General features: G+C 33.6%; 2 protein-coding genes and 1 long non-coding RNA gene across 3 annotated transcripts; 1 reads left to right on the plus strand and 2 right to left on the minus strand.

Moving 5' to 3' along the window:
* LOC124457576 lies at nt 1-4,297 on the minus strand. The gene is made up of 3 exons (XR_006952665.1): nt 4,198-4,297; nt 857-996; nt 1-374 (listed from the first exon to the last, which is right to left on the minus strand). It is a non-coding gene; the product is annotated as an uncharacterized LOC124457576 (long non-coding RNA).
* Nucleotides 4,298-5,389: 1,092 nt separating this feature from the next.
* On the minus strand, nt 5,390-10,741 carry LOC124457118 (tetratricopeptide repeat protein 17-like). Its single transcript, XM_047007406.1, has 5 exons — nt 10,420-10,741; nt 8,748-9,010; nt 6,913-7,135; nt 5,601-5,710; nt 5,390-5,408 (listed from the first exon to the last, which is right to left on the minus strand). Exons 1-5 carry the CDS (start codon nt 10,549-10,551, stop codon nt 5,390-5,392), a joined length of 747 nt encoding a protein of 248 aa, XP_046863362.1. The 5' UTR covers nt 10,552-10,741.
* A 269-nt stretch (nt 10,742-11,010) lies between these two features.
* LOC124457119 lies at nt 11,011-11,850 on the plus strand. Its single transcript, XM_047007407.1, has one exon. The coding sequence runs from the start codon at nt 11,011-11,013 to the stop codon at nt 11,848-11,850; it is 840 nt and encodes a 279-aa protein (XP_046863363.1).
* The last annotated feature ends 2,945 nt before the right edge of the window (nt 11,851-14,795 follow it).

The following is a 14,795-nucleotide window of genomic DNA, read 5'->3' on the forward strand; positions in this document are numbered from 1 at the left end:
TAAAATTAAAATATATATATTATACTATTTACGTCTGTACAACTGATGACAATCTGGGTTTTAGACATGTCTTTACATCACGTTCGTTATACAAAAAAGTCGACCACAAGACAATTGTAATCGAATAAAGTTCTTAAATTGCCTTAAAAAACTGTACCTACAAAATTTGTAACATTTCCACAAAAATATGAAAATAATTTATTATAATTTACAATGTCCTCTCGAACTGTGCAAGAGTTTTTTCAATGATGTAATGCTTTTTCAACTGTAATTCTTCAGGCACGACTCGACTCAACATAACATTTTCGTCATTTTCAAACTTTTTTTGTTTTTCTTGGTAGTTTTCCATTCTTACTAATATTGACTTCAAAATGCTGTGAAATAAAAAAGAAAAATATATTTAAGCTTGTTGATAATGTGTTGCAATACTGTTGTTGGTCGAATGTTCAGATTAATATTTTACGTAATTTAATAGCGAGTCCAAAACTATAGTATTTTTAGCTCAATAACATGAAAAACTTTCTTCAATAACTAAGTTATTAAGACATCTTTAACGCTTGTATAAATCGGGCAACTGTTTATTGTTGTGGAAATTTACAGCCTTACCACTCGCGCTAGTAAAAACGAAATTCTGTTAATCATCAGATTATGTTCCGTTTACATTCATAATTACGACGACCGTTGTCGAATTTCGATTATCGATTGGAACATTTTAAATTCACTTACATAAAAGCACAATGCATGTCAGTGTTAATGACATACGGTAGTTTCTGCTTTAGTTTAATCTATTAAGAGTAATTGTGCGCAGAGTTTAAGATATTAAGTGAACCAAAAATGTATACGTATGTCTACTTACTCATGCTGTTGCTCCAAGGCTCTTTGCAACTTTTTTTCACACAGCACTGCGTGTAACCTTTGTTTTGCGTTTTCAAAACCTGGATGTATCTCTATTGCTTCTCTAAAACAAATTTCTGCCGACGCATACTGCCCGAGGCTCTATGAAGTAAAGAGAGAAATTTTAAGTGAAATATAAGTATGATTTACCCATAAAGTAAAACTAACTTTTATGGTGACTTCTTTATAAGCAATTTTTGGCAATAATTTTCATACGGCTATTAATATCTTGGTTTTGTTTTACTGCATTTGATCATGTCGACAAAATATTTTACAAACACCAAGCACAAAAAATATTCACACACTTAGAACTTCAGCCACTTTACACGAGAAACACGCGGTTTACAGTTGCTGTTGCACACAAAAACTGAAACCGTATAAATACGATAAACTTGACAGATTCCAGAAGTAAAGCTTTTATTCATTTCTATAAAAATAGGTACGCAGTGCATACATATGGGTAGCCTGTCAAGTATATATACACAAAATGAAGTATATTCGATGAGCATGATTCAAATAAAACTATATATTTAATATTATTTACGTCAAATTAACTTTTTTAAGATTAGAAAATGTTCTTTAGTTATAAGACCAAGTAATTGTTTAACTTTTTCTGTATTTTTAACGCTCTAACTTAGATTGCATGTAGCGTGATTGTTCTCAACCCTCGCATCAGATTCGCGAAAAGCATTTTTTTATAATTGTGTTTCAAAAAAGCTTTTCGACTTCTCTAAGATGTCGTTCAGGGAACGTCATCCACATAAACCAGGGGTCTCCAAACAATGGCCCGTTGGGACTCTCAATCCGGCCCGCAGAGACACTGAGGAAAGCCAATTTCACCATTCACATTGAGAAAACTGAACAGACTAATTGTGATTTTTTTATGATATTACTCTTGGTTGAAATTTAACCTTTAAATTTTGAATAAATATTTTCTTAACTAATGAAGCTTGTGTAATGTACTTCGTTTTGCGGATTTAATATACACGACAAGTTTTTTTAAAATAGACATGTTTCGACATCTCATGATGCCATCTTCAGTATAAGTGAAATAATAAATGATACTTATTTCCTTTTATTGTTGTAATTTATGTATCATATTACTTTTATATAAACCTTGTATCATTTATTATTTCACTTATACTGAAGATGGCATCATGAGATGTCGAAACATGTCTATTTTAAAAAGTACGTCGTTTTATTAAAATATTCGCTCTTTGACCAGCGGTATACGGTTCGTCGGCCCTCAACATGCTGGATGAGAGTTCATGTGGCCCTCTGGCTGTAAAGTTTGGAGACCCCTGCCATAAACGATAGATCAACACAACACGCTTGTGACATGTATTAAATTACATGAACACTTGTGTTTTAGACAACGGACCGCACTGTTTATTGTTACTTTTTATAATCAAATCTTGGAAATTCCCAAAAATTAATATTTACAATATAATGTATAGTTAGTATTCACAACAGTTTAACGAGCTTGACAGCTGTTTAGCACCTCTGGGATTTCATGGGGGTTTGCGCACTATTAGTGAAAGCAAAATTTAGATGTACTGCCATGCACTCATTTCCATCTCAAATACAATACACAAAAGCTTTGTAAAATCAAACCAACATTGACTGAGTAATAACAGCCACATGTAATCAAATTTTTAAAAGTTGCAACAAACATGGACAAACTAGCGTGTAACTAAATTAACCAGGCGGAACAATCAGCCATTACAGACTAAAATATCTTAAGCGGGTTTAACTTTAATGCATATACATTTGTTTGTGCGAGTTACGTTTTTTCAAACATCCTGTATAACTGAACACTTGCAGTCGACTTAACTTACTAATTAATGTGGTTTGCACTGCTCGCGAGTAACTAGTTCGCCAAGTCAAAATTTATCAGAAAAGTCATATGACTATGCACAGTTATTTGACCAATTGTTACAGTTCATATAGACTATATTAGCATCGATTTCAAATAAACTAGATCGCTCAGTCACAAACTATTAAAAAATCAACTAAGCATGCACAGTACACTAAAGCATGCGCAGTTCGCCTGACCAGCTGGTTGACTTTATAACAAAGGCAATAATCAACTGGATGAACCTGCACTGATTTGGAGTAACTGGCGAACTTGTCCAAATGTTATTAAAAAATCCTCTCAGCTTGCGCAGTCTACTTAAGCGTGAGCCGTATGAACGATAAATAGTTCTACTACATGGCAATGAGCAACTTGATCAGCGCTAATTTTGTATTAAATATTTGGTTTAAGCACAACTATTTTAAGAAATTATAAGCGCATACTCATTGCGCGCATCAAATAATTATGTTCAGTAGGCTAATTTTGATTAATGCCCATTCTTTTAAATCGAAGTAAAATAGTATTCGTCGGAAATATTGGGTTTAAAATATGCCCCCTTAACTAAGCAAGAGATTCTTACAATACACAAATACCATGGCTATATGACTATAACAAAATTAAGCACTTTAGAAGGTATCAATGGAGTTAGAAGATAAGTTTGTAACGTCATTATCAATTTTCTGACTTATGTATGACGTAAGGAAAAATGTACTCCATTCGGACTTTAAAAATTGCCACATTTGAGTGACTAAATAGACAAAACTGTTATGATACGTAACAAAATGCTGTTAAAATATGCTGGCGATACGGAACGTCTAAATTTGGCACTTAATATGATCATATCATCAGATTTAATTCATTGATACGTCACGCTGCTACGTATATGGTACGACTAGATGCATTGCACACATCATGCCAGGCATAATCTTTGACACGGAGAAGTATGATATGTGTGACAAAACACGTATACGTTGCGAAACCTACGTATAGTCTCTACTTAAAGAGCACTCAATATATTTTATAAAATAAACACAATGAAACTCGTGCGCTGATTTGTCTAGAGCTGAGTTTGCATCAGCCAGTGAAAAGCACATCTGAGCTCAACCAATCAAATCAATCAAAAACAATCAATCATTCAAAAAGAATTTTCAAATCGATCATGAATACATTTTAGAGGGAAATTTAAAATGTTTGCCTTTTTTCGCATTTTTTTTATTTTATAAATGAAATAAAAGATGTTTTTCGTGTTTGCGCTGGCTTATGCAAGCCTCGGAGACGTTTGTGAGAACTCTTAAGCATGTGCAACCCTCGACCTTCAGTCTCGGGCTTGCACTGATCTGCTCTCGAGTTCTACCAAAGGTGTCCTCGGTTTGCAAAGCCTGTGCAAACACAGTCTTTTTATTTAATTTACAGCAACAATAAATAAAACAAAAACCTATATAACTTACAGCAAAGATATTTCCTAAGGAAAACCAGCTGATTTTCTTATCTCTGAGGTAATGAAGAGAACTTCGTACGAGAATGCTTGCATCACGTGAATAACCTGTACATATATCATCAACCTCAGATAGAAAATTGAAATGAGAACAACACAAATAACTGTTATTCTCAATGCTTCCAGTCTTTAACAAACATACCTATGTTTTTCAGCATAGTTTTGAGTACGAAATTCATTTGCTCATTTTGCGCAACTCCTATTGTAAATTTTGCGCAACTTTCCTAACTTTCTGACGAATCTTATCATACACTTCATTACATCAGCGGTTTTATTTGTCATTGTGGAAAAGATGTAACAATTGCAACAAATCCTACTCTTCATAAATTTTCTATCACACACCAATATCATAATAATTGAGGCATTAAAAAGAAAAACAAGACATTGAGCTACCGTTGCAACTATATTGTCTAATAAATGATATAAATATCATTTGAGCGAAGAATTGCATTATCCAACAGAGATTACCTAAATAACTTTTTATTTGCTAAAATACATAGCTAATACGAACCAAAGTGTAATGACGTCAAAATACGTATACAACTGATAAAAACTTAAGGTAAATTACAGAAACTTTCGAGTTTGGCAACGATAAATGTTTTCGCAAGTATACAGTTAATGCAAAATGAAAGTACATGAAAAAGTATTATACTGTAAGATTATGTTGTAATCTATGTATTACACTGTAAGATTATGTTATAATCTATGTATTATACTGTAAGATTATGTTATAATCTATATTCAATGCAAAAACTAACAAGGCTATGTAGCTATTTTCATACCACCACTAACTGGAAGGTACAAACGCTTTTTTAAAATGACCGTTATTATTGAGCCAAATCGTAAAGTGTGCAAAAGCAACATCTTTTGGTTGGAAACTTCGTAATATAAAAAAAAACCTTTTTTCGATAACAAAGACAGTAATGTGCTATGCAAATTTCAGATCCTTACCATAATTCATTTCTTCAGAAATATAATGCTTTAAAGTAAGTATAAAACAAACTATTTCCATAGCACAACCTAATTAATGACTGGTTACACAACTGCTAGATGACAGTTGAAATTTAGTCTTGTATAAATATGCTATCAACTTATCGCACAACTATAATTTCAATAACAATAGTCCTTTGTAAAGTTAGAAGTAGCTATCTGACACAGCAACGGCTGCAAGAAAAATCGCAATGTTCAAGCGTTGACCTAATGGGTTCACCCATGGAAATGATACACAGCTCTAACAAACAATGGGAAACAACAATGTGACGTGTAACATGACGTCAAAACAAGCAAGGACACGTATACAACTGAAAGCAAACCTGAGTTCGAGAACTTTAATAAATTTTTAAAATTGTTACTAACCCATGAGAATAATATAAAGCTCTTCTTAAGCATTCGATTGCTTCAAGCGCATTGCCCTTAATCCTCCAATATAGAGCTGCGACGTTCAACAATACCCACGAGGTTTCGTTCTAAACAAGAACAAAGTTAACATAATCAAATCAACTTGAAATCCATAACTTTATTCGACACGACTGAATTTTGTCATTTACCTAGGATTCAACGAGTCAACTTCCGATTGTTTATTGCCAAAGCTATTGTATATTGTACATTGTACATTATTCGAGGCTTATGCAAACCAAGGAGACGTTTGAGAAATTCTCGTTACGAGTATTCAATTGATTAAATTAATTAAGCTGAAATCGGTTTGCAAAAGCTAAAGAAAACTCAGATATAGACATATCAGTACACACGTTTTTATGTTTTTACTTCGTAATAAAAATGAATTGCACTGATAAATGCTATAAATGAGTCTATTTGCGTGCTGATGTAAAATAAACAAATTTGATCGAGTATTTAAGTATAATGAAATTAATTTGTTTTTTTATTTGTAGAAACATACCTTTCATCTAACGCAATAAGTTAGCCACATTACTTAAACGTTATTAAACATCTCATTAAAGACTTTATAGCTATTTGGTATATGGAAATGATATTTTTTTTAATAATTCATTAGTACGTATCATGGATGTTTGCATAGGCTAATGCAAAACGAGGGACCTTTATGAGAATTCTATAGCAGACCAGTGCAACCTTCGACCATAAAATAACAACGTGAAAAAGACAAATTTGAAAAACAAACGTTTTAATTTTCTTCTAAAACATATTTATGATTGATTTGCAAATTCTCTTTCATTGATTGATTGATTTTATTGGTTGACATCAGATCTGTTTTGCATAGGTACATATATGCAAACATTATAGGCAAATATAATAATCTACGGGGCAATAAATTATGAATGATATACATACGCATAGACCAATCACAGCATGCATATCATTGTGTTTTTTTATCAATAAATTTTAAGAACATTTGCACCATATTTTTGAGGAAGAAAATGTTATCAATTGACGTAAATAAATTGAAGATATAGGAAGCGTTCATAGTACAGGTTTATAGTAAACGAGAAAATTTGAACCGTTCGGACGCTATGTATTTCCCACTAAAAATCTATTAACGAAAGCAAGTCACGCAATTCTAGGTCTTCTAGGCCAAAAAAGTCGATGAAGATAAAATTTTTGATCAATCAAATATATTGCAAATGTTCTTAAAATCAATTTAACTATCTAAAGAAGTTACTTCACCATGATAAAGGCACTTTAAATTAATTACCTTACTTAGTGAGAAGTTTACTCGGTTACCCAAACTTTCCAGCTGATATTCGGCAAACAAATGTCTGTTAAGTTCCTTTTCAGAGTAATTCTTAAGTTCGTCTCTCTTTACCAGTCCTTCAAGATGGTCCATTGTGATCATGCTGAATGGTAGACTGACGGTGCAAAAAGGAGCCTGTTTTGTTGGTGGCAATTCACTTGTAAAGTCAATGTGATCACTGTATCTAAAATTACAAAAAAACAACAACAAAAAGGTTACAACTATGTTAAGGATTATCTATAAAACAGTTATAAATGAACGGTTCCGGGTAAAGAAAGAAGGGAGTTTCAAGAAGTGCAACCAAAGCAGTACAGATGGTGGTAGGCTTTGCAAAAAAACACACTGTAAGTGGTTGTGGTGAATACATCAGAGAGCTTTGGCATAGACTACGAGTACGACTACGAGTACGAATTACGTCATTTTGGCGCGAAAACATTGTTGCGACAACAACACGTAGCCGTCATCAATCTGAGTACGATGTTTTGTAAAAAATTCGTAGTCGCGACTAGGATGTTTTTTTAAGCAAAGAAAGTAGGTATATATTTTCATTGTGTAAGAAATTAGTTTACAGTACTATTTTCGAGCATCCAGGCTTTACTTTAAAACCTTTTTTGAACGCTTATGTACATTTAAAAGGAAAATATGACCTTGAAAACTTTCATGTATTTCGCACGCAAAGTGAATAAATATAATAGTATAAATATATCGTACATAAAATTTAAAATAGTGAAGATTTTTCACTCTAAAGAGTCCTGTGTTCTCGCAAAATCAGTATTACTGATTAGTTGATATCATTATTGACAAACGGAGCAGTAGCTGCTTCGCAAACGTCGGTATTTTTCACAAAAAGCTCGTTCTGTTATTTATAGCTAAAACTAAATTTTGACGAAGCGACAACGACAACAAACTTCTTCGTGCCATTCCCTTACAAGGTCAAACTTTGTACTCCTTGTCGTAGTCGTACTCTTCTCTACAGCTCCCCATTATTCCGAAAGGGCGACATAAAAGAGCAATAGGCAATAGCATTGGCAATGGTGAGTGCCCAAAGAGAATAAAAAATAGTAAGTGTAAATGTGAAGTGTCTGGTTTTTATTTCAGTTGATTTAATTACTTTTCAGAGGGTAAAAAGATAACCGATAAAGACAAGGATTGCAAAAGAGAGTAGCATTCTGACTAAACTGTTATGCAGTTTAATTTACAGATGGTTCCAATGGACTGTGACACTAGCAGGAATATTTAATGAAGTTATAGAAAGTACAGATAAAGAAAACAAAAGATTTCAGTAGGTAAATTACTTAGATTTAACGACCAGAGAAGTGTGAAAAAAGGTCAACAAGCATACTGTGTAGCATCATGCCCTTTGAAGGCAAAAAGAATATCAAGTCATATACAACAGTAAGTTTTGCAAGTTAGCAATAAGAACAGCAAAGTTATATTGTTCGAGAGAGTGGTTCGAGAAAATAGCAGGATGTGTTGAGTACAGCAGAAATATCTGGTTGATTGTACATGAGATGGTAAACTTAAATACCATACATAGAAACATCTATGTTATAACAAAAGCAGATGTTTCCTTTGATCTGAAGATATAAACCACTTATTTGTAATACATAATCTGTATACAAATGTCTGAAGCTTTACAATTCTCTTAAAAAACTGTTGTCAATACATAAAAATGTTTAAATTTACACATATAAAACCGGAAATATAGAGTAATTCAATGCAGTATTTTCCACATAATTGATCGGAGCACAAAGGTACTTGAATAGAAGTGAAGTTAATGATATCGTCAAGCTTACCTGATTCCAAGAGTATCAAAAGGAATGAGGGTACTGATTTTTAGATCAAACTTCTTTAATGGCTTTCCTGCAAGTAAACAATCCTCATCTTCGGCATGATATTTCATCACCAAATCCACTTTTTCTTCATCTCTTTCTACTTCCAAAAACTTTTTTTCCTTTGCTAATTCTGTTTTAACTTGTTTTAGGTGCATTAAATCATCATCTGTGCGTAAAAAAATAACTAGATTCTCTGGTTTTCGCAGCTGGAATTCAGAATACACCTAAAAGAGGTAATTAATAAATCTCTTAGAGAAATAAATTAATAATTATCTGGTAAGCCTAATAATGATAGCAATTTTAAACATTGTATGTTACTATTGTTTTATTTTTAAAATAACTTTTAATCCAAATTTTTCTTGTCAAAGAATATGTTGTTTGAAAGTGGATCAAGGGTAAATCAAATTAAGTGAAGTTAATAGTTTTTGCATTGTGAGCTGATACGATGCAATTAAATTAACCTGCTATTTAGCACAGTGAGTGTTAAATAGTATATTAATGACTTAACAATCTGAGTTTAGATGGTTAAAAAAAACAGATAAATTTTCTAACCCTTTAATCCAAATATAAACTAGGCTAAATTCTAGTCAACATATGCCTTTACCATGAAGAATGAATAAAAACAAAATGAACAATGAAGTACAGTACCTACATAAATTATTTAATAATACCCAGTGGCTTAAGCAGCCCACAAGTATATTCATGTATGTATGTAAATATTTTTGCGTTAACTAACTGTAAAAACAATATAATTTAAAGGAAATTATTATAGCTACCAATGAAAAAAGTTACACAGCATGAACAAATCTACAGGCTTGCTGGACTGCCAGAATATACAGTGATGGTATGTATATAAAATTAAATGATAGCAATGTACCCAGCTTAATATGACTCAAAAATTGCTTCGATCCATGGATAAAAGGTTATATGTATAGTCAGCTCAAATGTATGACTGTATGCATTTGAAAAATCTTACATACACTTGATTAATCTAAAGATATGGTGGAAATTTTTTACTATCAAGTTGGAAATTACAAATCATGCGACCATAATTGAGTTGCTAAATGTTCATTTTAGATTCATTTCTCTCCTAAGTCTTGTTTGAATTTCAAACATTTCAATTCTCAAGTAAAAATCAACAATCCATATTTGACCTACATTATTGGCATATGCTGTGTAAGATTTTTATAAATGTTTAGGCATTACTGGTGTAGGTAAGGGCTTTTTAATAATTATTTTTGACGATAATGATCCACGAATTGCTTAATTTGTGTCTTCTAAACTATACTTTAATGTAAATATTGATTTGACCTTGCTAACTGTAAATAAGAACAAATCAGTACTTAGAGTATTCTTCACCAGACACAAATCAAGCAATTCACGAATCAATAGCGTCATAAAAGCACTCAGCTACACTGGTAATTTATGACTTTTGTTTGCTGGCTGAGCTGATTTGGGTTAGAGACCTTTCTCTGTACAAACACTATGGTTTGATTGAAATGATAATTGTTTATCCAATGAAGTTTTTGCTTAATAACTCTAGTAACATAAAAGAACAATCTGGGTATCATAAATGACACAATTTTGTTTATTAATTCAAATATTGATTTGACAGCAAAGAGCCAACAAATACCTTTGATCTAATGCGACCTTGATCATTGAGCACCCAGTGCGTGTATGTAATGACCGTATGAAAAGATGCCAGCAATATGAATAAAATAGTTGAAGAATTCGCGAACATAAATGGCAAATATACTGACGACATTACAAGTACATTCTGCGCAGTGTCAGTTATTTGCTCAGTAATTTAATACTCAACACTGCTTTCCATTCACCAAAACTATTCCATTTGGATAAAGCCATGGTCCTAAATCTATACGGGCCATTGCAAAGCTCCTTGCATTAAACTGTTAATCACTGATTCACGATGTTTATCAAACATAACACAAGGAGTCAAGCACTCATGGACAATAGCACAATAGTTATATAAAATTTTATGCATCGAACGAATGCGTATTATGCATATATTACAACAGCGGAAAATGAAAGCGGGAGTGCAACATAACAATTTTAATTCTCGAACAAGAATAAATTCTAAGTATTGAATTTGACTATATACATTAAACTGTGTAGCTAAATTGCGGCAAGTGACAACTTGTTCACATCAGAACTCCAAGTTCATCGGTCCATAGTAAGTACGGTGCAAAAGAAAACTTCCAAAATAATGTCCGAGGAAGATCTGAACCTTTTTGCCGCAGGATTTAGCGCAATTCTCGGATTTCATGTTGTTCATAGCCCTGCTGGCCACGGACTACCGAAACTTTCTATTCATGAACTGTTTTACTGTACATACGTAACGCAATTGCTCGAAAATATGCCTCCCAAAAACCTGTTTAATGTTCACATAAAAAGGATAACAGGATCGACAACAACTATTCAAGTTACTAAAGACCACAAAATTGGTGAAGTAAAAGCAGCAGTTGAAATAAAAACTAAAATCCCAGCTCGTGATCAACAGCTTATGTTCAATAAATCTCGTTTGCAAGACCACCACACAATCGCCGAACTCGGAGTCCAACCGTCTGGAACAATATTTCTTCTTATTCGCGCCAAAGAAGGAGGACCTGACATTCAGTTGTATCACAGCGACTTGGACCCAAGATACAACTGTGATTTTACGAGCGCGTCTGATGATGGGAAGGTATACATGAGAGGAGGAAAGCAATGCAAACGCCCTTATGGATGGAATAGATATGCGGTTAAAGTCCTCGGAATTTACGATTCCGAGGAATGGCTTGGAGCAGACGGTATGAGAACAGAACAAGCGCAAGGTGAATGGCCTGTTTCTTATCATGGCACGAAATTACAAGCAGCTATTTTGAAAGCAGGGTACGCTATTGGACAGAAAGAACGCCATTTTGAAGGCGTTTACTCAAGTCCAAATGTAAATACTGCTGCTACGTATGCTCATGAATTCACGCACAATGGTTGTCAGAGGAAAATCGTTCTGCAAAACCGTGTTAATCCTGCCGCGGGTCGTCTTGAGATCATCCCTGCTAACTAAACAAATTCTGGTATAAAATGCTGGCTGTCACCAAAGCAAGAGAAGGTAACGGTGTTTACGATGTTCGGCCTTATGGACTGTTGTTTAAAAAGGTGTGATGATGGTAAAAGTGGTATGTTGTCTTCACTGGACTTCATAGTTATAGTAAAAATGCTTAGAAATTTTATTTTTATAAGATCACAGTAATAAACTGGAAATCGTAATTTTGTAATTTTACAAGTACTAACATAACTAGCTGAGTCTGTTTATGTAGTGTACGTAGTGTATGCCATAGACCAACGACAGTTGTGACGTTTAATACGGGGGGCTCTGCCTAAATACGCGGAGTCAAATACATTTCGTGGAAAAGTATTTTTAACAATTAATCCGTATAGACATACAACATTGCTTAGTCAAAACATCAAGCAGGCACATAATACCGAAATATTTTATTAACATGTTTGCCATGAGTTTGGGCATTTAAGATGTGGTGATTTCGTTATGTGGTTATTTCGCTAAGTGGTTATTTCGTTATGTGGTTATTTCGTTATGTGGTAATTTCGTTATGTGGTTATTTCGTTATGTGGTTAATTCGTTATATCTTCGTTATGTGATGTCTAACATGAAGTAGCCTGAAACACAGGCGCAAATTGAACCATTTGTAATTTGTAACAAACGATTTGTTAAACAGTTTGAATAGTCACATAGTCTATAGGCAATAGTATTAGCGTTAGTAGCCCTGCTCTTAACCAATTAGAATTGAGAAATTTTTTCATGTATATTATCAATAGTGAAATACATGATATATTGCTATGTATAATACGCAATACGGAATAGGAATAAAAAGGGCGTCAATCAGGGACATGCAAAGAGTTTTGGAAAAGCTTGGAATTAGCTCTCATACTCAACGTTTTATAGAACAACGCGTTACTCCAGATATTGTTTGCAAACTTTCATTGCATGATTTTAGGCAACTCTGCTTATCTAATCCTAGTGAAATAATGTCTTTGAGAATCGAGTGCACGAAGTATGGAAATGCACAGCCATCAAAAAGAAGTCCAAATGAGACTACCCATGCTATGTTTGAAATACCGAGGGAGCTATTGGAGAGTTTTTTAGATGAAGATTTCTTGATAAGCGAAATTGCGACATTTTTATCTGTTTCTGAAAGCACAATATATTGTCGAATGAGAGTTCACGGTCTTAGCAAATTCAGCTTTACTGACATTTCTGATAATGAAATCGATGTTCATATTTGTAAAATGGCCAGATAATTCCCGCATTGTGGCGAAAGTATGTTTAAAGAGTTGCTTAAAGGGAAAAGGATAAAAGTTCAACGACATCGACTTCGCGATGCCATTCATCGTGTTGACAGCCAGGGTGTAGCAAACAGGAAGAAGGTAAACTTCATCGTCGAATTTACAACGTTAAGGGACCGAACCAGCTATAACAATATCGATTTAAATCACAAGCTTATAAGGTGGAATTTTATTGTTATTGGAGAAATAGATGGCTTTAGTAGGTTACCTGTCATATTGATTTGTACTAACAACAACAAAGCAGAGACATTGCTTATGCATTTCGTACATGCAGTTACAGAGTGTGGCTTGCCAAGTCGAGTAAGAACAGACAAAGGATTGGAAAATGTTCACATTGCAAACTATATGTTGGAGAAAAGAGGAATCAATCGCGACAGCATCTTGACTGTATGTAGCACACACAATCAAAGGATTGAAAGACTGTGGCGGGATGTTACCGAGGTGTTCTGACCTACTATCACAGTTTGATTTATTTTCTTGAAGATGAGGGATTGCTTGACCCATTTAATGATATTCATATTGCTGCTCTTTATCATACATATATGCATGAGATTAACAATAAACTTATTAAGTGGCAGAAAGCTTGGTCAAATCACAGAATGAGATCAACCAGATCTAGTCCTCTCAGTTTATGGATTGCTGGACAAGCGCAGAATCCCATTGGAATCGATATCTAAAGTGAAGACCTGAGAGAGTAGGGTGTGGAAGGTCATGTTCATGATGAAATTGCTGAAGAACACGAAGGCAGACCCATCTTTACTCCACCAATTCTTCAACTGAGTGAAAATTGTCTTGCTGAACTATCCTCACTCGAAAAAAATCATAACAACTTTAGAATTGAACTATATGCTTCAAGAGTACAGATCATTGAAAGGCACACAGACGTTTCTTGTTACGACAGTCTTGAAAATAGCAAGCTGTGAAAAAATTTTGGGAGCAGATGAAAAGCAGGCATTATCGAAATTTCCGTAGAACTTATAAAAGATGGAGTTGAACTAATTCCACATAAAGCCATTAATAAAACAATGGCCTAGTGCATTCAAAAGACATTCTAATTTATATTATATATCAAACGTAACTTTAACATAACATAACTTAAAATTACATATTGCTCTATGATGAAATTTTGTAAAACAATTTGAGGAATATTTCTTAAAACTTTTCAGTTTAAATGTTACCAAAATGGGTACAAGAAAATGCCTCATCGTAAAGGGAAAACAAGACTTCCTCTACTGGCATCTGTAATTCTGACATTTGGGACGCATAATACAATGTCATGCAATCAATGCATGTGTTGGCTGTTGGCAAGAATGATGTCGTTACTTTAGCAAAACGAATTGATGGACTTATTTTGTATCCTAATAATGGCTCTTCATCAGCTGATGTGGCAAAATGGAGAACCCACCCAAGAGTGATATCACCTCTTCTTCCACTAGTATTTAAATAAATGAAAGTACTAAAAGTAATCATTAAATTCAAATTCTGAAAAAATATAAAAACAGTCCTACAACAAGTCAAAACCACCAGCAACTTTTCTCAAGTACTTGCAAAATAATGCATAAATTCCTGATTCATGTTTTCTTTTGTTTGAGCCAACAGGACTGAATTGTGCAGTCATCAACATATTTATTTTTCGAATTGTGGGGA

This window comes from Xenia sp. Carnegie-2017, unplaced genomic scaffold (genome assembly GCF_021976095.1).
Source record: "Xenia sp. Carnegie-2017 unplaced genomic scaffold, XeniaSp_v1 HiC_scaffold_6, whole genome shotgun sequence".
Lineage (NCBI taxonomy): Eukaryota > Metazoa > Cnidaria > Anthozoa > Malacalcyonacea > Xeniidae > Xenia > Xenia sp. Carnegie-2017.